Genomic DNA, 27,780 nt, shown 5'->3' on the forward strand with positions numbered 1-27,780 from the left:
ATAATTTCATAGAGATTAATAAAAGCTTGTTTTTGGCACTTGGGCTTCATTATTGTACACTAAAAACATTAACACTTCAAATCAGGACCACGTACATTATAGTTAAATTTATTTATTCATTTTTACATGTTGAACGGCAAAAGCATGTTTCTTGTGTTTTAGTAATCCTGAAAAGGTTGTCCATCTAAAAAGTTATTGTTATTGACTGTCCAAGCCACCAGTGTGTCCAGCACCTGAGGTGTATTGCAATACACTGAAGCTGAAAACATAGAAATACAATAAAATGTAAACATATCTTACAGATCACTATATTTGTGCTTTTTAGATGGACTATTGGTGCACAGTGGATACACAAAGAACATGTAACAGATTACATTCCTGAATTCTCTCCTTGGGTGGCCAACTGAAAATGCAACAGGTCAAATGAAAAGCACATCTGCATGTACACGTTTTACCAAATTCCAACAAGATTTGTGTAAATTGACAGGCCAAGTCGTAAGCACATAGGCATTGCAACTAAACTGAAATATTTAAATCTGCCTCAAAATTGACTGACCTAAAGACGAGACAGTGAAACTGTAAAAACAATTACTCTAGATACCTGTTAATAAGTAAAAACATTCAGGTGAAAGGGCTTCAAACACTAAATGCATTTTAATAAGCTGTAGTGTGTGATCTTTCAATTTTAGTTTGAAGGCATACTTTTTGAAAAGACTATAAAACAAGTCCTCAATGTCAGTCCTGCAAATATGAAGATAAAAAGAAACTTTGTGGCAATTTTGGTTTTGAGTTATAAAAGAGTCTGAAAGAAAGTGTATATACACTTGGCAGTATGTATGCAATAACAATACAGCTGAATATAAATACAGCCAATGCTTGGCTTTGTGAAAAAAACATGCATATCAAAAACTCTTCATGCTCAAAGGCCCCAGGAATATACAAGTTCAACAGAAATTTACTTTCTAAAAGCATTCAAATAATGGGTAAAAAAAAAAAAAAAAAAGGTCTCAAAACTTATGCATCATCCATGGTCATTTTAAATATTATTGATTTTGAGCATTAGCTCCCTTTCTGGTGAACACAAAAAATGTTTAATATGGGATGTACATTTGGCTCAAAACATTACAAAGAGGAAAATATGTCAAGAATGGCTAAACACTGTGGGTGTGTTGAACCAACTAACTGAATAATACTGTCGAAGCCAGTATCTTGTACCTCTGGATACATGAAAAGAAGTAAACAATAAGAATAGGAATAAAAGATAAACAGACTTATAACAAGTGGCTTAAATCAGAAATAACTTATTTTGCAAAATAAGAACAAAAAAACAATGGCCACCATAAACAAACACATTTTAGGAGTAGCTTTGTATAAAGGCTTCTACAGAGATGCTGATTGTTAACAAGGAGTCTATGAAAGGCTCACTGTTGTGGACTACAGAAGGCAAACACAAGAGAGGACACCTTAGACTTTACCACTATACATTCACATTTGCTCCTGTCAATCAAAGCCTATGTAATCGGGACAATTGGGATTAGCTGCATACTCAAGACACATGTTAGTTATTGTGAAGACCCTGATTCACCGCTGCAAGTGAAAAACAACAGAATGATGTTCAAGAGATTAAGGTTCTCACGTCCAGATGATGTCCCCTTCCTCTTAAAGCAGCAAGATCAGAGCGCGTACTATTGGATAAGAAGTTTGGGAGGCCAAGGCTTGAGTAGTAGGTGGTGAGTACAGAACTTTTGGTCACGTTTGAACTGGGCAAGTAGCACATTAAGAACTGTACTCCTTCAATACAGTCGCTTCTCAAAACTGTTTAAGGGAAAATAAAGGAAATTAAAGCGGATTATGACAGAGGACTCAGATCAGGAAACAAAATGATTTCAGTACTTACGAATGTAAACCATGAACTCCACCCTCCATTTGTGCAGACATGGTTCGCTTTTCAAACTTAAGTTCTCCAGAGTACATCATTGACCTAGGAACATTTAAATACAGTAAGTCTAAAAGATTAAGTGTGATCATATCAAATGCATACTGACATGCATAAAACCATATGCTTACCGAAGAACTGAGAGACTTTTAGCCCCAATGTCCTGGCAGCCATGCTGGATACCAGCAATTAGGTAAGGGACAAACTTGTGGATGGATCCTTTGTCCTGAACTGAGCCAGACACACCTTGGGCCACTTTTACTTTGTCACCCTCACTGTGGAAAAAAAACAAGTGTAATTGTTTATTTATGGCAAGAGTAACAGCTTAACTAACACTTCTCACAAACCTAAAATAGCGTTTTTGGCTGCTTGCATTCTTCTCCATTGCATCCAAAGAGCCCATACCACGGTATTTTTTTAGTCGCACACCATCGGAAAAGAAGTACTCCCCTGGGGCCTCAGTGGTTGCTGCCAGCAACGAACCCATCATAACTTAAAAAAAAAGCAAATATATATATATATTATATATTAGTTTAGTTTTTATGTGATCTCCATATCTAGCCAAACGTGTCATAGATGTAGTGAACTTCTCACCAGTTGACGCTCCCAGAGACAGTGCCTTTATCACATGTCCTACAGTCTGAATGCCACCATCAGCAATAACCGGCACACCAAAGCGCCGAGCGTACTCTGCCACCTTGTACACAGATGTTCCCTGGGGCCTCCCGCACGCCATGACTGCAAAACAGGTAAACAAGACTTAAATGTCAACATAAAAACAACACACTTACAACAGCATGTGGGCTAAAAAAAAGTTCATTTTAACAAAGCAAAGTTCAGTCTTATTATACTATTATTATACAACCCAAAAAAAAAAAATCATGAAAGGTGTTTTCTGTGGCATCATAAAAGAAGGCCAGACAATAATATTACCATCTCATGCAGAGGTCTTTGTATATTTGTTAGTCTTACTACCCGATATTATAAACCTCAAAACTACACAGTTACTGATTAAAACATGCTTGAAGCATTCACAGCAAATTGGTAACTTTTACCATTTATTTTTCTGTGATAACAATTTTTCAGTAATACTTCAGAAATAGAAATATTGATTGTGCACCACGTAAAGCTTAGTACCTTCTTGTGTAATGCAGATGGAGCCGCAGCCCATGCCGACTCTCAATGCGTCCACACCAGCATCAATCAGATTCTTGGCCTGAGCTGCTGTCACCACTATGAGCCAAAAGGAGAAATGAAAGTCAGAATGTATAAGGTTCTGCAATTAACATGATTATAAAGAATGCATCTGTTTTAAACTGCATTTAAATTAACTGACATGTTTGCTTGTTATTAGTTTATTTAACTGTAGTCATTTAATTCATATTTTTATTGTGCTGTTGATCATTTATTTTCATAATTTTAACATGTCTTACTAATGGTTGTAATTATAATCTTCTCCGTGTCTTTTCTAAAATGCTTCTAAAAGGTGTTACTTTTAAAAATCTCACCATTTCCCCCAACAACTTGTAGTTCTGGATACTTCTGCTTAATATAATTTATTATGTTGATTTGATAGACAGAGTTGCCTTGGGAAGAATCCTTAAAATAAAACAAAGAAAATGTATTTAAGGGAAAATAATGTGAAGCATCAGTTGATATAAAAAAAAAAAAAAGACTGACATTACCATTTCCTTTTATTATATTGATATTACTTTTAATCAAAAGGCCACTTACCAGAACAACAACATCAACTCCAGCTTGCACCAGCAGATCCAGTCTGTATTTGTCATCCTCTCTTGTGCCGATGGCAGCGCCACACAGCAGCTGTTTGCGAGAATCTTTGGAGGCAAGGGGGTAGTCCCTGTTCTTTTTCAGATCAGTTCTCGCAATGATGGCCACCAGTTCATCATTGTCATTTACAATGGGAAGCTTGCCTGTTTGTAGAAAGTTTCATACATATCAGAGGTAGAAAGACATACCAGTTTAAGATAAGGAGCCAAGATTGTGTTTGACAAAAAACCTTTTTTGCTGCGTTGCAATATATCATTGGCCTCTTTGAGGGTGACACCGGCTGGAGCAACCACCAATTCATCCCTCTTAGTCATGGCCTGCAAAATTTGCAAAAAATTTAATTTAGACCATAAACATAATATAATAAAAATATAAGGTTTTATACACACCTCTTCCAAAGGCCTGCTGTGCTCCTTCTCAGTGAGGAAATCGATGTCTCTTGAGGTGACAATACCCATCAGTTTGCTGCCCATCTTACCAGTCTCCGTGACTGGAATGCCAGAGAAACCATGTCGAACTTTGGCCTCAAACACATCCCCAACAGTGTGTTTTGGGCTCATCACAACTGGATCTGTGATGAATCCCTGCTCAAACCGCTGAAAACAAGGGGAGAAAACTTAATTCAGCTCATTATTAACATGTAGATACACATTATAAAACTTACATACCTTTACTTTTCGGACTTCATTAGCTTGAAATTCTGGAGTACAGTTGTGATGAATGATGCCAATACCACCCATTAACTTAAAAATAGAGAACATTCTAGTAACTTTTCTCCACATATGATGATAAAATGAGGAGAGACTTGAACACTTACTGCCATAGCAATAGCCATTGCTGACTCGGTAACTGTGTCCATGGGTGAAGAGATAAGAGGGGTTTTTAATGTGATCTTCTTGGTCAGTGCAGAGGTAAGATCCTAGAAAAAAAAAAATGTCAAGTGCATTTTATACTATACAGTGTTTTACTTTGCATCCACCAGGTGGCAGCCCATTCCTCAAAATTTCAATCCCTTCCAAGTATTTATTTTTATGCTTGCTCAAGTCATTTTCTTGAACACACTTAAATATTGAATACACTTAAACACATAATCAGTGTGATATCACTCAGTGATATCCATGGCATTGGATGAGAAATGTCAACAAGCACTACAGGTCTACTTCTTATAAAATTCTAATTTGTGATAGAGTGAGAAAAGGCAAGGGAAACAGTCCAAACTGCTACAAATGTTCCTCACAGTTCTCAAAACAATTTGCAGTTCATGGAGGACAGTGTAAATAGTGACATTCTTGGATAAGGGAATTCAAAAAAATGTGTTAGGATAGCAAAACCTGGACTTCTTATCTGAGACAGACATAAATTATAAGCTTGGGAACTGCTTTTGTCAAGGGTTGTGTGAAAGCCAAGTCCAAAGTGCTGGCCCCACAAGTCAATTCTGGGTACAATCCACACCCACCTGTTAAATTCAACTGAGAGTTCGGAAAGTACTTTGAGACATCACAACTCCATACTATTTTCAACAACAGTCCTGCTGTGTGTCAGTAAACTGCATAACATTGTATAATAGAGGTGAATTGAAAGCATGTAGGAACAAGAAACACGGTAATTAAAGTTGTAACAAAGCAACTGAAGTCAAATCCAAATTGGAGACAGCTCACAATGACTTAGTGTGCCGTTATTTAAACATGTGCAAAGTCGGGGAGTCAAACTGGCATTTAAATAACACGGGCCCATTACCATTGTGAAACTAAGATATACGTAGACCTAAAATGTAAATTAGTAAAAGAAGTTAGAGAGTTAATAAAAAAAAAAGTGTCTGGAGCGATCTGTCTGGGAAAGGGTGCAATGAATCAGACACAGACGTAAACATTTGGTTAAGAAAGTCGTCAGCGGGTGACCACAGGAAGGCAGAAATAGCTCCAAACGAGGAGAAAGGCCAACCAAATATATGATTTTAAAAATACTTGGGAAAGACAACAACACCTCATGTTTTTTTCCCCATTATAAATACCTCCTCATGGTTCAAGTTTTACTCACCACTTCATCTGAGGTAAAGTCAATAAAGCCAGGTAAAATCAGGAAATCACTGAAAAACAAAGTATAGCATCATTATTTAAATTATATATGGCTACTAAACATTCATTGTAGCTTAGAAAAGTAGGACATTTAATGAATTACATAGCATTACTGACTGTAGTAAAACATTTAGTAATTATTTGACCACAATCATTTTTTTGCAGTGTTTATGGTTTCTCTGATTAAGAGAAATCAAGTGTAGTCTGTATTAAAAATGTCAAATTTTTTAAAGTGATGGAAGGTGAGGAAATTATGCATTTTAAAATAGTGTATTATACCATTTATATGATAGTTGTAAAAGGGAGTTTGAAAAATGATGGTGACAGACTGAAAAACTGGGACACAAGATCTACTTTATAAAACAAAATAGTTTCTTGCACATCAAATGGACTGTCTAAAAGTAGTTTAAATCCAGGCTTGCGGTGAGATTACAACAGAAATTGTATTTCTGATTTTCAGTATAATGGACAATCAAACCTTCAGTTATATCACATTCAGAGAAGGCAAAGGGTTGAGAAATTATTTTGAAGAATTTCTTTTCCAAGCCGCTTCTCATTTTCCATGCGTGCTAAATATTTTTTCAGTTTTTCCAGGACCTGTGGGAACCCTAATATGAAGGTGTGATGATTTACTGAAGGAGAATATGTAAGAGTTTCTTTTTATAGTCCAAATGCCCACAAACATCAATACTGTAACACAAAAAGTCCAGCATCTGCTAGCATTTAGCAGCAACCGCAAACCTCAGCTGAAGCACACAAGCCTACGCCTACTCACTCAATGCTATTTAAACCAGTGTGCTGGGTTCTTATGGTCTGCATTTGACTGTTAAATGTAGACAAATGCTTGCAGAGAGAAACAAATTCAAACTAAGTCCACAACTAAGTCATAATTTAAAAACCTAATTGAAGTGCTTATGTGATACATGTTTTAGCTGTGTGCTTTAACAAGGCTAAATGTTCCTAGAGATCAAGGAGTCTTTTAAAACAACACGTCAGAAATTACTAACTAAAAAAAACACACCATTGTCAGGTTAGTCTGACAACAAGTGGTTTTGTGTGGAGTTTGCATGTTTCTCCCCGTGTCTGGATGGGTTTCCTCCAGGCGCTGCGGTTTCCCCCATCAACCCAAAACATGCTACATAGGTCTCCAAGAACAGTTGATAGCCAGGGTCAATCAATGAATCTGTCAAGGGACTATAGGTGGAAATTAGCACTGGTGCTACAACCTGATGTACAATGCATCTCTCCTGTTAAGGTTAATGCAAAAATTGTGCACTGTCCCTGTCTCAAATAAATAAATAAATAAATAAATATTGGTTTTAATTTTGTTATAGTTTACAGTAATTGGCAAAGGGCCAAAAAAAATCTCAACACAGTGAAAATGAACCTCCATCTCTATTAAAGCTGCACAATTATTTTTAAAAACTGCCATTATTTAGGTCATAATAAAACAATAATTTATGTTATGTCAAAAGTTAAGATAAAGTTGTATCGTACTAACAAGTATAAAATATAAATAATAGCAAGAGTGCCAAGTTATTCTAAAGCATTACAGTTGCATTTTTCAGATTAGTCAAATGCCAAACGGTGAATCCCAAATTAACTAATCCCAGTCTTCAGGTCACCTGATGTCAATTGAATGATCATGTGCTGAACTCTTACTTCAGTCATGGTGTATTTCATTAAGATGTGGTGAGGATGTTCAAAGGCTGTTAAATACAAGATTGGGCCATGATTAGTTCAAGGTTAATTTATTGAACATTTCAGTAATCATTTTGGAAAAATGACTACTGAAAAAAGAGGCTAATAAACCCAACAGTTGACAAATAAGTCTCTTTGAAAATTAGTCACTATTTGTTATTAAATTAGTACAATCTACAAATTCAATTAGTAGATCTACAAAATATAATTAGTATAAGTTCAGCTGTAGTAGTTTAAAATCAAAACGTGTGAGCTTTTATGTAAGAACAAAAACACTAAATCTGAAAATTTGTTAAATTCAGATTAGTTGAGTTATATTAAAAGGTGCACTATATAACTTTTTCATTAGGAGTCCGACACATGCTTGTTTCTATAGATATGTCATTGCTTTTCCTGTAATGTTCCACAGTACGACATTAAACATTTATTACATTTATTAAATTACAGGTAGTTTTACTGCTCAAAAATACCTAGCAAAATAGGCATTCTGACTGAGCAGGGATGCCTCTCCACAGATCTGACTTGTAATTTGGTCTGATTTGGTCTGCATGAAATGGTTTCATAGCATAGTGTGACACATTCCAGACAAAGCAATAATATCTCTATGGAGAAAAGCATTTGATGAACCCTCCACCAGAAAAGTTCCACAATGCATCTTTAAGGAGTCATACAAACAGAATCAAATGTCATTCCCATGATCCTGATCAAGTTAAGTTATTCCAAAGATCATCCCTATACCATTAGCATTCATGCACAGATTTGGAGCAAAATAGAATATAACTCCTCTCTCTGAATGTAATAAACATTTTAAAAAGGGAAAATGTTTTGCTTTCCCATTACAATGCATTTTTTAACAGACAATTAGCCGTGCATTGTTTCTGCAGACAGCCATTTTACTCACTTGTAAGTCAACCCATCTCCTTTAGAGCATAGCTCTTCAGCCGTATGACCATCGGAGACAACACACTGTTGGTCAGATCTGCTGGTTCAAAATGTGTTGGCCATTATAAAGTACTCGTGTTTAACTGTACTAACCAATTGAGAATTTGTTTTATAAAGGCTAACTTACAAGTAATTTATTATATTATTTATACTGGAATAAATTATATTGAACAAGAAATCAGTGTATCAAGTAAAAGAACTTACTTGTAGGTGAGACCATCTCCGATAGAGAAAAGCTGCTGTGCGGATAGTCCATCTTCAGGAACATATCCTGTCCCACCACTGATTAAGTAATCGGCCATGCTGTTGAACAATTAAAATAAGTTATTTTATCATGAGTACAAAGTGTGCAACCCTCCCACTGTCCAAAATGATCAGAGGATGTTTTGAGGAGCACTTGTCTAATCATCAACTTGCAGGCAGCGCTTGACCTTCTTATAGCAGACAAGCATAGCAACATCAACATCTTCACTGAGACAGAGGCAATGCGCATGCGTGACATAACACCCATAAAAACACTGTCAACATACAGATAAACAACTGAGGGTGAGGGATGCATGTGCCTTCAAGTTAATGCAGAGTGTATGTGAAAAAAAAACATGAGGACGTAAAAGCATCAAGTAAAATCACACAAGACAAAAAAAAAAAAAAAAAAAAAAAAAAAAAACAGCAATTACGTCAGAGCGTAAAGACGTGGCCGAGTGACCCATTAACACGAGCGCTGATTTTGCTATATTTATTTCAACTGTTATAATTTTATATTTTTAGTTACTGTTATAGCAAAGGGTTACTGGCTGACTGACCTACATTTTCTGTTTTGTATGTTAGCTTCTCGCGTCCAACATCTGTCAGATCATGGCATGAGAGAAATCAGTTTTTTTATATGTTTATATGCTGTAGATACGTCTTGAAAAGCGTGTAAAACAGTCGGATTTCTTGCATCAATCAAGGCTAGAACATTGCATAGCACGCTGTATTCACGTGCTGTTGTGCATAATCTGACTATAAATACACATGGAAAACGTTTAAATTACTAATCTCGCGTATTAAAACTGCAATACACTTGTAATCTAGCCAATAGTTGTTTTCGGTTTCACTCGTACACACACGCCCCGTAGCAGCAGTAAGATAAAAATAAGAGGAAACCTGATTTCTTGCGTTTACATCGAAAACATGTGCAAATGCGTTAGCATTTAGCATTAGCGGCACCGCCGCAAGAACTTGACACAAAAGGCTGTGCATCCCCAAAGGCACACTTTCTTTTGGAATAATGCAGGTGAGTTTTAACACATATACTGTCGTTTATATTCTAAACCAGTGCAAAGTCACCATGGGCTTTCCCATATAACTGTAGCTAGCTACATTTGAGAGTTGATGCCCACGTTGACTAGACGTGTTCATCTTCCCTGTATAAAGAAGGGAAAATTCAATCAAACTACATATGTGACATCTTAAAATTACCTCAAAAAACGCACAAGGGGTGAACCTGATCGTTCGTGGATCCAACTTGTAAAAAGTACTGTTCGCCAGTCTTGAATGAGAGGATTTTTGCCGTGTGCTGAGCGCTCGGTGTGTGTTATGTACGAGCAGCAGCCGCGTCACATCCCCTCCACAAGAGGCGGGTTTATCATGCTTTAACCTTCCACAGTCAATGTAATTAACACTATTTGAGAAACTAGAAAAGAGTGATCTTTGCGCCGTCTCTAAAATCTAAAGACAACCAATTCTGAGTGCCTTTATGCCGTAAAGAAACCATAAAATTCACCAGAGAAATTGTTTGCACACATATGCCACATGTGGCCTTTTCAAGCATTGTTTTGCAAAGTTGGTCAAAAAATGGACTAAATTTGTGAAGTAAATCTAAACAGACACTGATCACTTTAGCCCTTTGGTACTTTTCATGCTAACTTGAGTACTGCTATCCCAAGTCACGCCAGAGTATGTTTTCCAGGACTATCTAATTTAATGTGGGACTATCTAATTTAATGTTCAGGTGTGGGTCAGTAGTTTCTGGTGATGTAGCCTACAAACTAGAGCTAGTCTGTGCTGATCCTGCTCCTCTCTTCCACTCCAATGATGCAGCAATATTTTATGGCTAAAAGTTAAAAACTGGAATTTAATAGAGTTTAGTTCTACCTGAAATTTGCACTTTCATTGAATGCAAAGCAGAACGTGGTCCATTTGCTAAGTTATCTGAGTGGACATGAAATCTGATCCCACACAAAATCACAAATTTACATTTGCCCTTAGTTGCAGACTGGGAGTTACTCCAAATTATCAAAGCACTCCATATAATGAACAGAGCATCAAAAATATATAATTAATTACAATTTGAAACATTTACCTCTCTGGGCCTAAACCAGCCTGGTAACGGTTGGCACTGTATCGACGTGCAGCACTTTCATGTCCATGCCCATGTAGAGTTTGCCGAATAAAATGCTCTCCATCAATAGATAGCATATGGCGAGGTTGAGTGTCACCTACAATTCTTGTGTAATCTATATGTGCGCTGGCTCTTGCTCCATTTGTTCCAAACTGCTCATATCCGTGTTCTTCCATCACCGGGACTTCAGTTCCTCACTGCTTTCTTGATTCCTGTTGTGTCAATTATCACTTATATTCCAAAACAAATTTGAGAAAATAACATTCACTGGACCAGTAGGTTTGATTTAAATGGCAGCGTAGACCAAAAAAATATAATACACACAAGCCACACTATTTTCAAGGTCTTTGCTTATCCAGCCAACCTCTCCAGATATGCACGGGTACTGCCACAGACAAGAAAAACAGTAAAAGTGTGCCAGCCTCCTCCTTCTGTCCGTACTCAGGATGCACCTGCCTTTGAAAAGGCACAAGCCACCTCTAGGCGTGTCATCAGAGGGCGTCACCTAGGAGATTCTCCCACTGAGAGGGTGTTGTCGTGGAAATGATTCCAACGACAGAACATGTCAGTGCTGAGAGGCCATAGAGTCCATGTTTTCAAATGGGGGACGTCCAGAGAGTAATAGCAATGGCAAAGAGCATTGCACTTATGTTAGATAAAGCAATTACTGCCCCAAGCATTTCTCTGGAAGTTGAATAACATGAGTGCTCCATAAAGCTTTGTCTATGGGTTAATCCAGCTTTCTACCGTGCTGCACTTTCAAAGAGGATTTCAGATTTGAATGAATGAGTTTAAGGCTGTAAACAGGACAGCCACTACAATCTGTGGGCACCATTTGAAGAGAAAACTTGTTTTTTTCTATGTAATCATCAATAGTCTTGTGCCTGCCCAAAAACTTCCATGTATTTTGGCACAAACAAGAGGTGGAAACTGTTGTATGAAAAAGGTATTTCATGTTTTGATCATAAGTTTGTGAGGGATTGCCCTTACTGCCCCACATTGTCATAGGTCTTGTGTTCTCAGGGATCACCTCCAGGTGACTGACTGTTTGTGACAGTTGGGGAGATGTTAAGATGGAAAATCCTCTTAGAATGGCTTCACCAGTAAGTTACCTCCACAGACCTCATCTCAAAGACAGGAATTCACCAACAATGACAGTGAAACAGAAAGCTTATTTTGAAACTCTAAGTTTCATTTATTTGTATGTATGAAATGTTGAGTTACAATCTCTAACATTATCATAATAATTACATGTTTGTGCTTAAGAATTGCCTTGGTGGGTAACATAAAGGTTAAAGAACCATTAAGGTACCACCCATGATGAACCATGTAATGTTTGAAATTGAAGCCTTGACGTCTTGTCACACGCAGTGAGATCACACTCACATGCCATGCATGCTCCTCTCTCCCATTCACTCAGTTACTATAATGAACATCATGTGCACAGCCGGGGCACTACATGACTGGCTGAGACAAATCAGAGTCATAAGATGTCAGTGTGTGTAAGCTTTCATTATATAAGATCTTGACTTGATGAATGCAGAATGGAATATTTGAGCCTTTTCAAGTATTGTTGACTATTTATTTAAAACATTCCTAGCTTCATGTAACGACTGTAATCCAATTGAAGTCTTAATTTAACTATACATATTGACTTTTCAGTAAACCTTTATTTTTTTTAGGCTATCTACATCAACAGAGGAGAAAATGCTCTGTTCCATCTTGTGAAGTGATCATGAAGTGGTAGTCTTCAAGTTTCAGTAGAGCTTGGCACTCCAGGGCTGAAATGATTCTAGTGAAGGTGTATGGAGTTTAAAGAGCCCATATTATTGCTATTATTATGCTATTATGCCATGATTTATGTTAAAATGCTATTTCCTCATCACAAACAATGTCTGACACAAAAAAGAGCATATTATGGCTGTTCTTCTCTCAAACTGAAAACATTCTGTTCCACCTTGTGATGTCCACTGTGTTTTTAAAGTCCATACACCTTCACTAGAATCATTTGGATCATTTCAGCGATGGAACTGCCTATTTCTACTGAACTAAAGGTAAAAGGTATAGTTGTTAATTTGAAAACTACCACTGTATGACATCACAAGGTGGAACAGAGTGTTTTCAGTTTGAGAAGAACTCTTAGAGTAAATATTTAGGGTTTGTGTGTGAATGAAACAAAACACAAATCCATGTATGTTTTTGATGAGGAAACAATATTGTAAGAGATCAGAAAATAGGCCCTTTCAAGATTTCAGAATCCAATACTGTAGTATTCACAAGTTTGTTTTGTGAATTTCTTTATTGTCCGTGTCATTTTTACAGAATGATTTGATTCTTGTAAAACTGAAATGCTGCCATCTAGTGATCAAGCAGTTATGGACCTCTACTTTTGTGATTCATGAGAATGTTGCCTGTTATGCTATCTGATACATTCCGTGTATTCCATAGAGAGGAAGTGTTTTCTTAGTATGGAATACATAGACCTACAAGAAGAAAATTATTTTGGCTGACCAGCTGAGTGTGAATGTACTGTAAGCTACATCTAAACCTTAAACCTCAATGTTTTTTTATTTGACTAAATATTAAATATTAGTCTGGTCAATCTTAATGTCTCAACTTTAGAAGATTTGGCATTATTCTCCAATGCGTCTATCTTTGATATGCGCCACAACGGTTTGACGCAGTATTGCACTCCACCATTTCCAACGCATTTGCTGCAGCTTGCTCTCGATCTCATGACTGCGCCATGGTAGTATAATACCTTATTATAGATCCATCTAAGGACATTCCCAAAGACAACATTGCGACATTTTCTAAAACTCTAGAGTCCTCATTAATGGCTTTTTTTCATGAGACAGACATTTAAAAATACTTTTAAACTATTTGATTCAAAACTAAAATTTTCAACTCCGTGATATGGATGTTGAGAAAGACGTGAACCAAATAGCCAACTTAAAACTGCGGTGGTCACTGGAGCAGCGGCAAATTAGCCTAGTTTACACTAAAATTGTCAAAAAATAAAATACAATAAAAAATACAATTAAAACACCAACACACAATTTAGTCGCAAAAATAGTTAATATTGTTTCCACTTTAATGTTAATGCAATCCATCTCTTATGTTACACATTTTAAAATAAAGAGTTACTACTTTACTATATCCTACAATACACCAGGTCGTCAGTTGAAATAGCAAAGGACAATTCTGTAAATATCTGCATAACAGATGTATGCTGGGGCGAGTGGCCAAGTGTATGACAGACCCTCCACTCTGTCTCCACACTTATACCTGACGCATGCATGGGGTTTTGGGAGGTCCAAGTCTCTCTTTCTCTCACCCTCCTTCTCTCCCATCTAATTCATTCAGTTTTCCAAACCGCTCAGTGCTCACGTTACAATTGCCTTTAGGTGTGTTGGGCACTATATTGTTGTGCTTGTTATAATTTAATAAAGGCGGAGCCTCCTGTCACTCCTGCATAATCAGAGCAGCGTTGCGGCCACTAGCTGAAAAGTTAAGCGTGTCTTCTGGCTCATTTGTCTGGCTAACTTGGTGAGCTATTAGTAGTTATTTTGCAAAGATGTCTCCACAAACTGGGAGCTCGGGAAAGAGTCCCCGTGCACCTATAGAGTCAACACTCAGATCAGATTACTGAATAAGTGTATGTCATCTTCTCATGCTGTTTCGGATTTCTCACTCTGAGTTAAAATGTTTGATTATTAGGTACGCGTACTGACAGCTCTGAACACGTAGACTGAGATGAGCGCCGGGGCGCTGTCATGTGCACAGTGGGAAGGGGAGAAATGTCTATTACGATCGTCTAGAACGAGTGTGTATCCAGTGTCAGAAAGAACAGGTTTTAATAGTTTTACAGCCCTGCCGTCAGTAAACAAGAGAACAATTTGGCCAATAATCACAGGCGGGCCCCTTCATGCGTAACTTGGGAGATACCACGGCTGCAGGCGCCACTGGATCCATGGATGAAGCATATGGCAATAAGCCGTACGTCTGATGAACCGTGGAGACCACCTCAAACAGCACGTGACTGTGACGTATTCCCCCAGCCTACAGCTAAGGCACAAACACAGCGAAGAGACATAAAAGTCATAATCGGGGAAAATGTCCACTTCCTGCATTCAGTGCTAATGTGACATCAAACTGAAAGTTCGCATTTTGACCAAAAACTGCGGCTCTTGATCCTGTGTTTGTTTGAGACTTCTCTTCTCGAAACTGTCGGACGACACCATAACAGCGCCGTGTGTGGTATGTATGCTAATTATTGGTGGCATAAACTTGCTTCAGTCAATCGAGTACAGTAATGGCAGCGTTGTAAAGTAGCAAAATAAAGAAAGCGCATGGTCCTTCCTGCGTCGTATTGCCATCCTGTCGCCACGTGCTCTGTTAAGATGACTGTCTCTGTGAGAGCTAATGTAAGATGTGGTATGAGAGATGAATTGTATTTTTTACCGTGTAGCCGTAATAATTTGATCTATTCTGCAATGAGCTTTTTGACAAAGCACTATGCTGTAGAGGGGAGACCGGGGCATGTAGTAGGGTTGTTCCGATACGATGGACGATCCAACATGACGATGGAGAGTCACCATTGTGGTGCTACGCCCCTTCCTGTCAGAAACACGCACGGATCTCCTGTAGGTTAATTTAAAAGCTTTGTAGGGGTTGCACTATAAATGAAATCACGAAAATAACAAATATGCAACTAGTTTAAGTATCCTGCCAGAGACATGATGTGTTTGTCTGCGAAAATACCACGTGGCTACACAAATAATTATTATAAATCGCGACTTCATTGTTTTTGTACATCACTTGAGCCTTTTTGAGAGGACACCTGAGGACACCTGATCAGGCGCCAGGTCATTTCTACTCAAAATGATGCAGAATCATGTTATTAACATTAACGTCATTCATAATCACCTACAGAACATAAATGGTAGGCTACAACACGTGTCCAGGACTAAACCAAGACTGAACCAGGACTGAACCAGGACTAAACCAGGACTAATCTTGGACTTGAGAGTGAGAGGGAGAACCCCTAGCCCGTGGAGCAAGGTGTCCACAAAGTGCGATCGGGCGACGGCTGCACTTAACCCCGTGGGACACGGAACTCTGCGCCAGTCCTTTCGCCCGTGGTCACCCAATAATCTACGTGGGCACACCTCCGGGCCTGTCCGGAGACTCAGTCCTGGATCAGTTCTGGTTTAGTCCTGGTTTAGTCCTGTTTCATTCCTGGTTCAGTCCTGGTTTTAGTCCTGGTTCGGTCCTGGTTCGGTCCTGGTTCAGTCCTGGTCCCCTCATGTCGCAGGTCACTATAGGACAGTACTGGAGATATCATGAGCCTATGCGGGTTGTTTTCACCTTCGCCAATGGCTCTGGTTTGACATTTGAGGTGTAGCTATTTTATATTTGTTTTTTTTTTTATGTCTCATGTCGGGTGAAGTGGGTGGACAGTGTACCCCTGCGAACCATTCCCACCACATCCCTGATCTTCAATGAATATACTGTAAGTCATTTGTGTTCTGTTTCATCAGTTACCTGTCCTGTTTCATCAGTTGCTTGCACTGTGTTTATCACAATCAGAACACAAGGCTCAGCCAATGCAATATTTATGCAGTAGGACAGCTCACAACCTGACCCACCACTCACAACCAGTCCCAACAACATCAGCAAAACAAAACAAATTCATGGAGCTGCTATAACTACAATAAGAGGCTACATAAATGTGTATTTAAATATTTAAAAACAAGTATAACTTTATTTTTAATGATCAATAAAAATGATCAGATGAAGGTTCACCCCAGGTTTGGGGCAAGTTGTCACAATGACATGTCCCATAGCTTAACTTTAAAAAATAATAGGACTTTAGCCTCCATCACATTGTGCTTTTATTACTTGAATACATGTTTTTGTATAAACAGTTAAGATAGAAAATACAATCCTCATAAAAATATAACTTAAATTAATTTGAGATTTTAAAATCACTGATAAAATGAGTGTGTGACAACTTACCACAGTGGGTGTGAGAATTTACCTTGTGATGGGGCATGTTGTCATAGCCATTCAACCATGTATTTGAACTCTTATAACTCTGGGTTTGTATGAGACAGAGATAGAGTGAAAAGACAAAAAATAGCTGAGATGTTGCTCTTTCATTTGATATACAATTCTGTTTTGTTCAGTTTCAGAGACGGGTATGAATGAAAAAAGTGTGACAACATGCCCCAGTCTCCTACTCATAAATTTTTAATGATGTGGTGGTTGCCTTACGTTGAAGTTAAGTGTTTTGCCTAAGGATACATTGATAGAACAAGCCTCGGGATGGTGGATGAGTGTTCTAATCACTGAGACACTTTACATCCTAAGTATCAGTCTATATTGTGGTCACATCTCATTTCGCTTTCCTCGCTTCCTTCTCCTTGAGTCCTTTCCTCGATTCTGCAGGAAATGGGTGAGAAAGTCCCGCCCACAGTGGAGACACAGAGAGGAGAGAGGATATAAACTCCTCACTGAGACCAATAGAGTTTGATGTTTGATGTCCCTCATGTTTACTTCTTCCTTCCATGGTTTTCTTTGGGAGAACACCACTTAATATGACATTTGATTGACAACTGAAAAATGGAGGATGGAGAAGAGGAATCAAGGAGAAGGAAGCAAGGAAAGAGAATTGAGATGCAGCCTGTGTTTCTTTTCTTCTTCAGAGGAGCCATGCTGGTGGCAGTATTGAAGCTATACTTGATTGGCACAGCTTTGATGGTCGTGGCTGTCCTCTACGTGATTGTGGACTCCGTGGGTGGACTAATGTTTGCTCGGAATCAGTACTACTTTCTGGAATTACATCAAGACGGATGGGAACGGAGCAGAGATGCTAACACAGAACCAGGAGCACTATGCCACAGACCTCTTATGACAAGGCCATAAATTAATTACGTATGAAATCACTGCAGCCTACATGATTTACTGCAGGTAGTAGTCTGTTAGGTTACACATCTTCGGATTTGTCAGATTTGTGAACTTATGTGAACAGATTTGTGATAATTGCAACTACTTGACAGCTTCATGACTTGCACTAACTTTGTTTAAACTGTTTTACTACAATGTTTATATTTACTGGATTTATTAAATGTGAAAATGGAAAGAACTTTCATTACTAGAAATGGTCTTTCATTATTACAGTTACATAAAAGACAGGTCTGAGCACAGCGCCATTTCTTTTTCATGGCAGAATATGACTATTGTACAAACATGTTTCTTGCACCAGGATGATTGCACAACACCTATAGTCATAGGCATGAAAAGATCTTGTACATAGCATGTTCCAAATGTTATTATGTTTACAAGGCAACAACTGTTTTACTGGATCATAGTCATTTTAACCTTGTTTAACTATTTTTCTCCCATAGGTTAGTTTGAACTTAAAGGAATTTAAGGAACAAAATGAACTGCTCCAGAAGGAGAATTAATCATGCTGAATCAGTGCCACTGACTCTCTGGTTTTAACCATTTCAGGCATTCCTTAAAATTAATCTTTATGAGATGTGGCACATAGACTATGGAAAGATGAAACTCATAAAACATGAAAAGAAAGAAAAATTGCACTGGGTGAATAGTACAAGCAAAATGTAGACCTTCTGTTTTGATGTTGAACAGATTAATGTTTTTCTCTAGTTACTAAATTTAAATTTAATCATAGAACATGTATGTACTAAATAATAATAATTAAAAAATCTGTTTTCATAGTATTCCAATCAGTGGTGGCTGGTGGTATACCTGTTTAATAATGAATGCCAGAGACAGACAGTCATTTTAGTCAAAGGCAAAACAAAACAAACTCATGGAGCTGCTAGAACTACAATAAGAGGCTATGGTCCCAACACGAGCACATGGCATCAGTGCTGCTCCAACAAGGCAAGTTCTGCAGACTTCAGTTAGTGCTGTAGTGCACGCACGAGGCACATGGTAAAGGACGGACTTGCGCTTTTAAAAACAGCGCTAAATTGTACAATTTGCTTTAACATGTTAACATGTCTCCAATGTGACTGTAACGCGCATGACAGATACAATTGCAAGCATTCATTTCCTTTTTTCTGAAGCCATGTATTATTGCAGTCATGCCAGACACAAGTGTGATTAGAGTCGGCATTGTTCTAGTGGAATCTGCAACTGAAACGTCAGATACAAATGATAAAACATTTTGGCGTGCATGTGTCTGATGCGGCCTGAGGGTGGCGCAAAAATGTGAACACCAGTGTAAACAAATCACATCTTGACATGATCCCACAGAGAACCGACACCAGAACACAGGCCTGAAAACAGCTATTGAGTTCTCTCTGACCATAGTGTTTCCGACCACGGATCTGGTTCTCCATCCATCCATCCATCCATCCATTTTCTTCCGCTTATCCGGGGCCGGGTCGCGGGGGCAGCAGTCTAAGCAGGGACTCCCAGATTTCCTTCATCCCAGACACTTCCTCCAGCTCCTCCGGGGGGACCCCGAGGCGTTCCCAGGCCAGCCGAGAGACATAGTCCCTCCATGGTCCTGACATCTATATGGTTCTGACTGTTACAGATCCATGGTCCCAGCCCAGCGCACTCAAAGGGCAAACACATGAATCAAAAGTGATATGACCACATTTAACATGATATGAAAATTATAATAATAGTCTGTGCAGATACACGTTCATTTTTAAACAAAATATGAAATAGCCTAACGACTTCATAAATTTTGTATAGGTCATGTTAGAGAGTGCGGGCGGCGCACTTGCGCCCTTTATTGGCCAGCAGGCACTGGTTCTAATCCTTCCATAATTCTATGCCCTCAGATCCGTGAAAAGGCCATTTAAAAACCGAAGTTGCGCCCTGTAGAGAAGAGATGGGCACACCCGTGGTCCAAAAATTGGACGCGTAATAGTCTTTCATTTGTCGTTGTAGTTGCAGTTTGAATAAGCCCATTGGATGTGTTATGGTGTTCACAGATGACATTCTGTATACGGAGACAGAGATCATGGTCCGAGGCATGCACCTGTTGAAGGCGCAGAGCACTTGGCGCAGCACTTTTCATGTTAATGACCTGTTCGGGCACTTCCCACTCCCTCAGCTTCAGGTTTCTCTCTCACTTCACTCTCGGACAAGCATCACATTCACTTGCCCTTCCAGTCTTTAACAGGGGTCACCCAATTATCGGATATGATCTGGAGACTCGTGGTCTTCTGGGGTGTCTGCTGTCTTTTTGTAGCAGCTGGGGTCAGTAGAAGTGTCCCAGAGAGCACCGTGGCTTTCCGCAGGGCACTGGCACGCGCACGTCCTAGAAGAGACGGCAGCGGCACTGCCAAGCCCGCGCAAGGACCCTCGTTCACCCCTTGTCGGCTGCCACTCAGTCCATCCGAGCACCAAGTCCTGGATGACAATACGCATGAGGTGAGCTAGTAATTTTAACCTGGCACATTCATCTGAGAGAAAGGTCCAAGTTGCGATCAGCTGACTCAGAAACTTTACATTTTTCATTATTTGGTCAGTAGTTTTTACTCTTGCCTTTTTAAACTCAGTCTCATAGTCTTCAAAGTAGTCTATTAAACAGCATACAGTGATGACCATGACCAAAAAATATACATAAATTATGATCCAGACTATAGCATACTACAAATGCCTTCCCTTTAATAATCTTTTTTTTTTTTTTTTTTTTTTTTTTTTTTTGAGTTAAGCAAAACATGGACTTAACTATTACCTGTATTCTCTTTAGACAGGTTTTAATGGTGATGATGGCTCGTATGTCATCTTGACCTGGGTTGGTGATGGCACAGGAGTGAGTATTAAAGAAACCTTTCATTGCCATTTTCAACAGGTTTATTTTTTAAATGTATTTATTAATGTATTTATTTATTTATTACTTTACAAGAATTTTGTAATTTTCTACTTTAGAAATTGTGTCTTTTTTTTCATATTCCAGGTCATCTTGGTGCTATCAACAATTAACGCCCCTATTGACTCTTTTACTGGAGGAGGCTCCTCACGTCTTTACAGAAGGTATATTTGCCGACAAATAGACTAATCGGACAATCATTTGTAGTTTAAACATGTACTTAGGTCTCCTTTTATTTTGCTACTAGCACTGATTATGGAAAGTCCTTCCATGACATCTCCCATCAAATCAATCACACATTTATCCGAGAGGAGTTTGGAGTAAGTGTTGGACCAGGAAGTTCAGTAAGTAACAGTTTCTTTGTAAACTAGCCAGTAACAACTGAAAAACTGAAATGAACACACCATTGCGTGTTGCATTATGTATTTTTCTTATATCTCTTGTGGCAAGCCTCCAGTATATTCAAATTTGTCAGCATAATGTAATGGAAATACTGTGATTAGATTTCAGACTGTAGTTTCCTTTTGTGTTTAATTCATTATCTGAACCACTGCTATTGAAATAAATAAATATGTTTTCTGATAAACAGGTGATTTTGACAGCAGATATCCCGGTGGTGGACCATCCTGGAGGAATAATCTTTACCTCCACAGATGCCGGAGAAACTTTTGCCTTCATCCAGTTGCCCTTTCACTTGGCTGAGCCAATCACATACCACTTCTTGAACCACGACTACCTCGTTGCTCTCAGCATTGATGTGAGTGTGTTTTTCTAGTCATGTGTTGGATGAATGACTTTTTTGTGTCACTTTGGTTTGATTTTGTTCTCTGGTGAAGGACACACCTTTCAGAAAGGTAAACACTCCTCTGTTCTTCACAACCTCAGGGCGGACTGTGGCTCTCGTTGGACTTTGGTGCCCAGTGGACAAAAGTACATGATGGAGTGCATTCTTTTGCCTGGTGAGGAAAATAGAAACTACAGTCAATAGCTCAAGAATCAAAATTTTTTTAAAGTTACCAAACAAACTGTAATCAATGTCAATACAGTAGTAACTAAGTCACATACTGTATTCAGTTGACTTCCTTCTTCCTTTAGGGGGGCCGGCATTAACCTGTTCTTCAGCTGCAGTAAAGTAGATACAGGTGAGTAATTGGAAAGTAATAAGTGGGTGCCTGGGCATGTAAATAAAATGCATAGTTGATTTATATCATTGTTATGTTGTAGTTGATGCAGAGGAAAGGGGAGATTTACAGCTAAAGAGGACTCAAGATCTGGGAAAGACATTTACCACAATCCATGAGGATGTCTTCAGTTTTGGATACATAGGAGCCTTTCTTTTCTTCTCTGTGATGGAGGATTCAGTAAGATACAGAAACAAAATTACACAACATTTACATTTGTTGTGTCTGTTGGGCAATAACAGATACAACTAATTAATATATTAATTTAAAAAATAATTATCTTTCAGAGATCTCCACGTGTAATGTATTGCTCATCAGACCAAGGAGAAACCTTCAGCCATGCACTGCTTCCCTCTGCATCCACTGAGCAGGTGAAAAACTGTGAACAAACCTCATCAACATTTCAAAGTTATGCTGATTTTTTATTTTCTATGCCAACCACCTGACTTGTGCACCCACACCCTCATACACCATCCGTTTGTGTTGTCTTGCTGACAAATGCACTCCACACTCTCACAGGATTAGTCATAGTTTATCTCAAAATATACTGATCATCAATTTTTCATTTGACTGAATTAATATTAAATATGCCTACAGTTCTACTCAATCCGATGGTGATGAAGACATGATATTTATGCATGTGGACAACCCTGGAGGTGACTTATTTTTACATTTTAATTCACATGTTTATATTTTATTACACAGATCACAAAATCTCTAAAAACCCAATCTGATATTATTAAATAACCTTCCAGATTCCAGAATCTCAGGTTTTCTGTAATGCAGAAGTTCAGCTGTGTAAAACAAACTAGTTTCACAAGGTCTTAGACTTTAAAATTACAGTTTAATGTTTTCATACATCTTTGTGCACATCCTCTTTCTCTTCTATCACTTGCTCTAATATTGCCTGAGGATTGTGATGATTTGATACTAGCGGCTGCTCCTGCTAGTCTTGTACAGTTGAGGTGATGGGGCTTTTGTTGTGCTCATATAAATAAGGGCGATATGGGGTAGAGGGGCTTTATCTTTTGTTGGCTGGAGATTTAGGTTACACTGTCAAAGCTGACAAGCATATCTCAAGATCAGGGCGTAACCTACACTCACACACACACACACACACGCACGCACACACGCACACATACACATACACACACACTGCACACAAACACACTCCAAAACTAGACTTTCCATCAGCGTCTTTAGCTCTTCTTGTCCTTCATGAGGCCAACTGTCTTTGTTAAATACAGTTCGGATCTAATGCAAAGGTGCTTTTTTTATTTATTTATTTTACAAAACACATTATAGTATTATGCATTCAGGGAGTACAGAGCTCACGACATTATGCATTATAGAACAATCCATTAGGATCATAGTTATTTGATAAAAATAGAATTCTCAAAGGTACACGCTATGTAACTTTTCTGATGGAGGATCCACCACCTGCTTGTCTTCATGGAAATGCTCTGCCAACATTTTTAATTGTAAGGATTTAATTTATTTATCTCCTTGGAGACAAGCAGATGATACAACTTGCCCAGTTTGAGGACAGATCTGTGAAATGGCGACCCTGCTCATAGAAAGAATGCTTATTTTTCAAGGTATTTTGAAGCAATAAATGAACCCATGGTGACATAAATGCTAAATAGAGAAGTGTAATACCACAGTGTTAAACATTCAGTTCAAAAACATCTCCACAGAGGAAGCAGATGCAGACTTCACACTAGAAAAGTTACTTGAATTAAAATATAAATTCTTTATTTCATCTAAAGTAAGTATTTCATATTATACTTACAAGCATATGTTTTTCCCAAAGATACATATTTTGGAACTATGTACACATCAGACGATCGTGGGATTGTGTATTCCAAATCACTGGACAGACATTTGTTTGATGGTCAGCGGAAAAGTGACTTCACCAACATCACTTCATTAAGAGGAGCCTACCTCACGAACAGACTGGATGAAGGTATGGAGTGAACTTCATTTGTACTTACAACTAGACGTGCCATTACATAAGCTTTCTCTTTTCAGATGGCCGTATAAGATCTGTCATTTCCTTTAACAGAGGATTAACATGGAGACCCTTGAGCAAACCCGAAAATGTGAACTGTGGAGAAAAAGTGAAAAAAGTAAAACACATGCATGTGATTACTTATTATTGTATTTTGGTCAGTGGAAGAAGAAGTACTCAGTGTTGTTACTTAAGTAACAACACTGAGTGGTAGAAGAAGTACTCAGTGTTGTTACTTAAGTAAAAGTACAGATACTGGAGTTAAAAAAAAAACTCAAGTAAAAGTAAAAGTATCATGTGATAAAATTTACCATAGCAAAAGTATGAAGGTACCTGTTTTTTACTTGAGTACAGTGCTTTACTACATCTACTTTGTTATGTTCCACCAATGATTTTGGGACGTGTTTAATTTATTGTTCCTTTGTTGAATTTTGTATGTATTTTTTCAGTGTAATCTTCATATTCACGGAGAGCATAGCCGTGATGACCGCCTAGTTCCTATGCTTGCTCTGTCAGAACCAAGTGCTATTGGCCTTATCATCGCTCATGGTACAGTGTAACATACAAAGACCGTTAATGCTTAATGCACTTTTAAACATCTTACTTTTTAATCTCTTTAGGTTCTGTTGGGGACTCTCTGTCCTCCTCACAACGTCCAGATGTGTTTGTGTCTTCAGATGGGGGTTATACCTGGAGAGGCACTTTGAAGGGGCCCCATCACTACAGCATACTGGACTCAGGAGGACTCATTGTGGCAGTGGAGGCCCTGCACAATGAACAAGTCAAAACTATCAAGTACAAATGCTGTTGACATGCAAGCTTAGTTACACATGCAACACTGTGTCATAAAGCCATAACTCATTCCTTTTCTTCTTTTAAGGTTTTCCACTGATGAAGGACAGTGCTGGAAGTACTATAACTTTACAGAGCAGGCATTCTTTTTTGCCGGTCTTGCATCTGAACCAGGAACAAAAGCCCTGAGCGTCAGTGTGTGGGGTTTCAGGCCTGAGGAGGATGGGCAGCCCATGTGGGTGGCCGTCACCATTGATTTTGAGAGTCTTATTACAAAAGAGTGTAAGGAAGATCAAGTATATAGTATATTAGTATATCAGTATAAGTTTAATATAAGTAAAATTACATTACTGACTATTAAAAATGTGTTGTGTCTATTATACATGAAGAGGTAGGAAGTCTTCAGCTGTGAGGCCTTAAATAATTATAACTAACTAAATAAGACTTCACACTACCTATAATGGTAATTGAATATCAATTCTGATCCTGAAAATATGCTGGATGGGATATTGGTAGAGGCGATATTTGGTTGGGCCTATAATTTAATGAGACTATTTATTGGCTGATGTTGACCTAGAACATCTGAACTTGAACTCAAATTCATGCAAAGCTGTAGTTACTTGAAGGATAAATAACAGTTACATAAGAACACTGGATCTATTTTGTAATAAATTAATTCTGTTTTAAGGAAATAAATCCCATTTAGTTAATATGGGGTATTGGCAGATACTTAAAAGCATCAAAATCAGCATCTCACCCTAATTTTGACCATGTATTTATTCAGGTAAAAGTCAGGACTATGAGCTATGGCTGGCTCATGCAACACAAGGAGAGGGAACGGACAGAGCTGGTTGTGTCCTGGGCCTAAAGGAGACCTACAGAAGGCTCAAGAAGCAGTCTCTGTGCAGAAACGGAAGAGCATATGTAGTTAGCAAGAAACAGAGTCCCTGTTTATGTACAAGAGAGGACTTCATATGGTAAGAAATAAGTCTACTTTTCCAAAGAAATAAATGAACATACCTTAGTCTAACGGCACAATGTCAGTCGAATTTGGTCAACTGAGAAGGTTACTGTGACAATCTGGTCTTAACATAAATGACGGGAACCACTGAGGCAACAGGGAGAGGCTGCAGGTTTTTGTAGTTTTGTAATTGAGTAGGTTCAATATCACTACTGGGTACATGAGGCAAGACCATAAAGTACTGTCTCCAGATCTTCAGCTCACTAGTGCTGTCAGTCTGTCTGACCAAAAAGTAAGGTTATGGTAAAAGGTTCCCAAGTAACATTTTTCCTCTGCATTTAATCCATTCTTTAATGACAATGGGGTTACCTGTCAAGAGCACTAGGCGCTGGATCCATCTTCAGATCTTGAGTTAGGCTAAGGATTTTACTCATTGTGCGTGTTTGGATTATTGACTTTGTGGGGGTGGCCTAAGAGGAGAGAACTATTTGTTGTTTCATTAGGAGCATACAACTGAGATGTCAAGCAAACATGTACTAGTAGATATGTGGAGGGCATACAAACTAACTGACAAACTACAGGCCTATATTTGCTGGTAAAATATTAACCCTCATAAAATGTATTTAATTTTGTTTAACAGTGATTATGGTTTTTACCGCCACGTGAATACGTCTGAGTGCCTGAGACAACCTCATTTTGTCAATAAAACTTTGGAGGTTTGTCTAAATGGAGAAGAGGATGAGCTGCTGACAGTGGGGTAGTTTAGCTTCTATATTTACAAAAACTTGAAAGAGATAAGTCATTAGATAACTGTGTGTAACTGTATAAACAGATATCGCAAGGTCCCAAGTGACAAGTGCGAGGGGGGATTTACTCCACAAAATGCAGTTGAGACAATTATCCGACCCTGCAGTGTGAAGACGAGTCCTGGTCCACCAGACAAACCAATGTCTCCAGTTTCACACTTTGACACTCCGGTTAGTAAGAAGTAACCTGGTTTGAACTGGTTTGAATACTTTATGACCACTGATTTAAATGTCTTTTTCAGAAGGAGAGGCTAGTTTTGATTCTAGTCTGTGTCGGTGCTGCTTCTATTGTTATGATAGCCATTGCATCTGCTGTCTTCACTGTTAGAAGAATGGTGTACAAAACCAGGTGAGATACAGAAATGTGAGGAGCGGTTGACTTTTGAGCTTGAGTTTATTGTTGAGCATTGCCCTCTACAGGACACCGGAATACCGTTTTTCAAACCTCCAGATTCAGCATGAAGATACATTTACAACAAGAGATCTGGAAAGCAGCACTAGCAGCAATGGAAACGCAGGTCCCCAAGGCTCAGACATTGTACGTACAGTAACTTATTGCTTTCCTTCTCTTTATCTTTGCCACTATGTTCATATTTACCACTACATTTCTTACATTCTTTTGACAGGATCTTATTGAATGACCCATGATTGAATGGCGCTATGCAGCATGATTTATCATTGTTGCCATATGTAATGTGAATTCTTATTTCCAAATTCTTGTAAATATGTATCTATATTATGTTTTGTTTTATTTATTGGAGTGTTTAATTCTATGTGTACATTAATTAATACAGTACAGCAAAATGTAAATATGAACGTGATGAGCTTAAAAGTTAAAATTACTGTTAACCACTGATGAAAGTCTACACCTGTTGTCACCTCTATGGTCATTTCTCTGTGGACCTACCTCGACAGTATTCACCAGGCGAGGGCGCTGCAGGATGTAGGTCTCAAAGGAAGATCCGAGACATTTTCCCGAACAAGTGTGGAGGATCGTCTATGAAGCCAGTGGTTAGATGCTTTACTCATGTACTGCAGCTGTGAAGTACTTTAGATATTGTATGTAATTTACTACGCCGATGTACTAGTATTTGCCATGGATTTTATTATACTTCCATGGTATGTGCCCCTGTAAACCTTTTTCTTTTTTCTTTCTTTTTTTTTTTTTTTAATTAACCATGCTTTGTGCATCCTTTGCTTGTTCTTGACATAAAATTGTACAAAAATAATGAATCGGCTCATATCCTCTCATTTTGGTTCAAAACTGATCCATATAAAAATATACAAAAATATAGATACGTTTTTCAAATGTTTTTTTTTTTTTTTTTCCTAT

At 38.3% G+C, this 27,780-nt stretch overlaps 2 protein-coding genes and 2 long non-coding RNA genes across 7 annotated transcripts; 3 read left to right on the plus strand and 1 right to left on the minus strand.

The window, feature by feature from the left end:
* Window positions 1-96: 96 nt before the first annotated feature.
* On the minus strand, window positions 97-10,042 carry impdh1b (IMP (inosine 5'-monophosphate) dehydrogenase 1b). 4 transcript variants are annotated; one of them, XM_055153507.1, is made up of 16 exons: window positions 9,907-10,042; window positions 8,650-8,748; window positions 8,405-8,482; window positions 5,765-5,813; window positions 4,545-4,646; window positions 4,396-4,470; window positions 4,117-4,323; window positions 3,957-4,044; window positions 3,671-3,870; window positions 3,445-3,535; window positions 3,074-3,169; window positions 2,531-2,674; window positions 2,284-2,428; window positions 2,068-2,211; window positions 1,898-1,981; window positions 97-1,815 (listed from the first exon to the last, which is right to left on the minus strand). In XM_055153507.1, exons 2-16 carry the CDS (start codon window positions 8,745-8,747, stop codon window positions 1,794-1,796), a joined length of 1,623 nt encoding a protein of 540 aa, XP_055009482.1. In that variant the 5' UTR covers window position 8,748; window positions 9,907-10,042; the 3' UTR covers window positions 97-1,793. The 4 variants fall into 4 exon arrangements, with proteins under 4 accessions (XP_055009482.1, XP_055009481.1, XP_020781908.1 ...); XM_055153506.1 differs by having other exon boundaries at window positions 8,405-8,485; XM_020926249.2 differs by lacking the exon at window positions 8,405-8,482.
* LOC129408910 (uncharacterized) lies at window positions 9,485-13,062 on the plus strand. The gene is made up of 3 exons (XR_008632168.1): window positions 9,485-9,721; window positions 11,852-11,931; window positions 12,511-13,062. It is a non-coding gene; the product is annotated as an uncharacterized LOC129408910 (long non-coding RNA).
* Window positions 13,063-14,366: 1,304 nt separating this feature from the next.
* LOC110161920 (uncharacterized) lies at window positions 14,367-17,984 on the plus strand. The gene is made up of 3 exons (XR_002318813.2): window positions 14,367-15,088; window positions 16,281-16,343; window positions 17,539-17,984. It is a non-coding gene; the product is annotated as an uncharacterized LOC110161920 (long non-coding RNA).
* A 1,992-nt stretch (window positions 17,985-19,976) lies between these two features.
* si:dkey-159a18.1 (sortilin) lies at window positions 19,977-27,084 on the plus strand. The gene is given in 21 exon segments (XM_055154077.1): window positions 19,977-20,254; window positions 20,577-20,639; window positions 20,784-20,860; window positions 20,944-21,040; window positions 21,286-21,453; window positions 21,582-21,655; window positions 21,792-21,838; window positions 21,921-22,057; window positions 22,165-22,248; window positions 22,475-22,485; window positions 22,487-22,533; window positions 23,691-23,843; window positions 23,909-24,006; window positions 24,338-24,437; window positions 24,509-24,683; window positions 24,769-24,962; window positions 25,465-25,657; window positions 26,282-26,398; window positions 26,474-26,618; window positions 26,690-26,796; window positions 26,868-27,084. Coding segments are annotated over 21 exon segments (2,535 nt in total). The 5' UTR covers window positions 19,977-20,023.
* The last annotated feature ends 696 nt before the right edge of the window (window positions 27,085-27,780 follow it).

The sequence above is a fragment of the Boleophthalmus pectinirostris genome, unplaced genomic scaffold, assembly GCF_026225935.1.
Source record: "Boleophthalmus pectinirostris isolate CB_2022bp ecotype Guang Dong unplaced genomic scaffold, ASM2622593v1 HiC_scaffold_18, whole genome shotgun sequence".
In the NCBI taxonomy this organism is placed as follows: domain Eukaryota; kingdom Metazoa; phylum Chordata; class Actinopteri; order Gobiiformes; family Gobiidae; genus Boleophthalmus; species Boleophthalmus pectinirostris.

What these genes read in the sequence shown, in the direction of transcription:
- impdh1b (XM_055153506.1), bottom strand. Translation starts at nt 8,747, where the DNA reads ATGGCCGATTACTTAATCAGTGGTGGGACAGGATATGTTCCTGAAGAT. An exon ending in GGAGATGGGTTGACTTACAA is followed by an intron (nt 5,814 to 8,404) that starts GTGAGTAAAATG and finishes TTTGTTTTTCAG; the next exon opens with TGATTTCCTGATTTTACCTG. An exon ending in ATTGCAACGCAGCAAAAAAG is followed by an intron (nt 3,871 to 3,956) that starts GTTTTTTGTCAA and finishes TTCTACAAACAG; the next exon opens with GCAAGCTTCCCATTGTAAAT.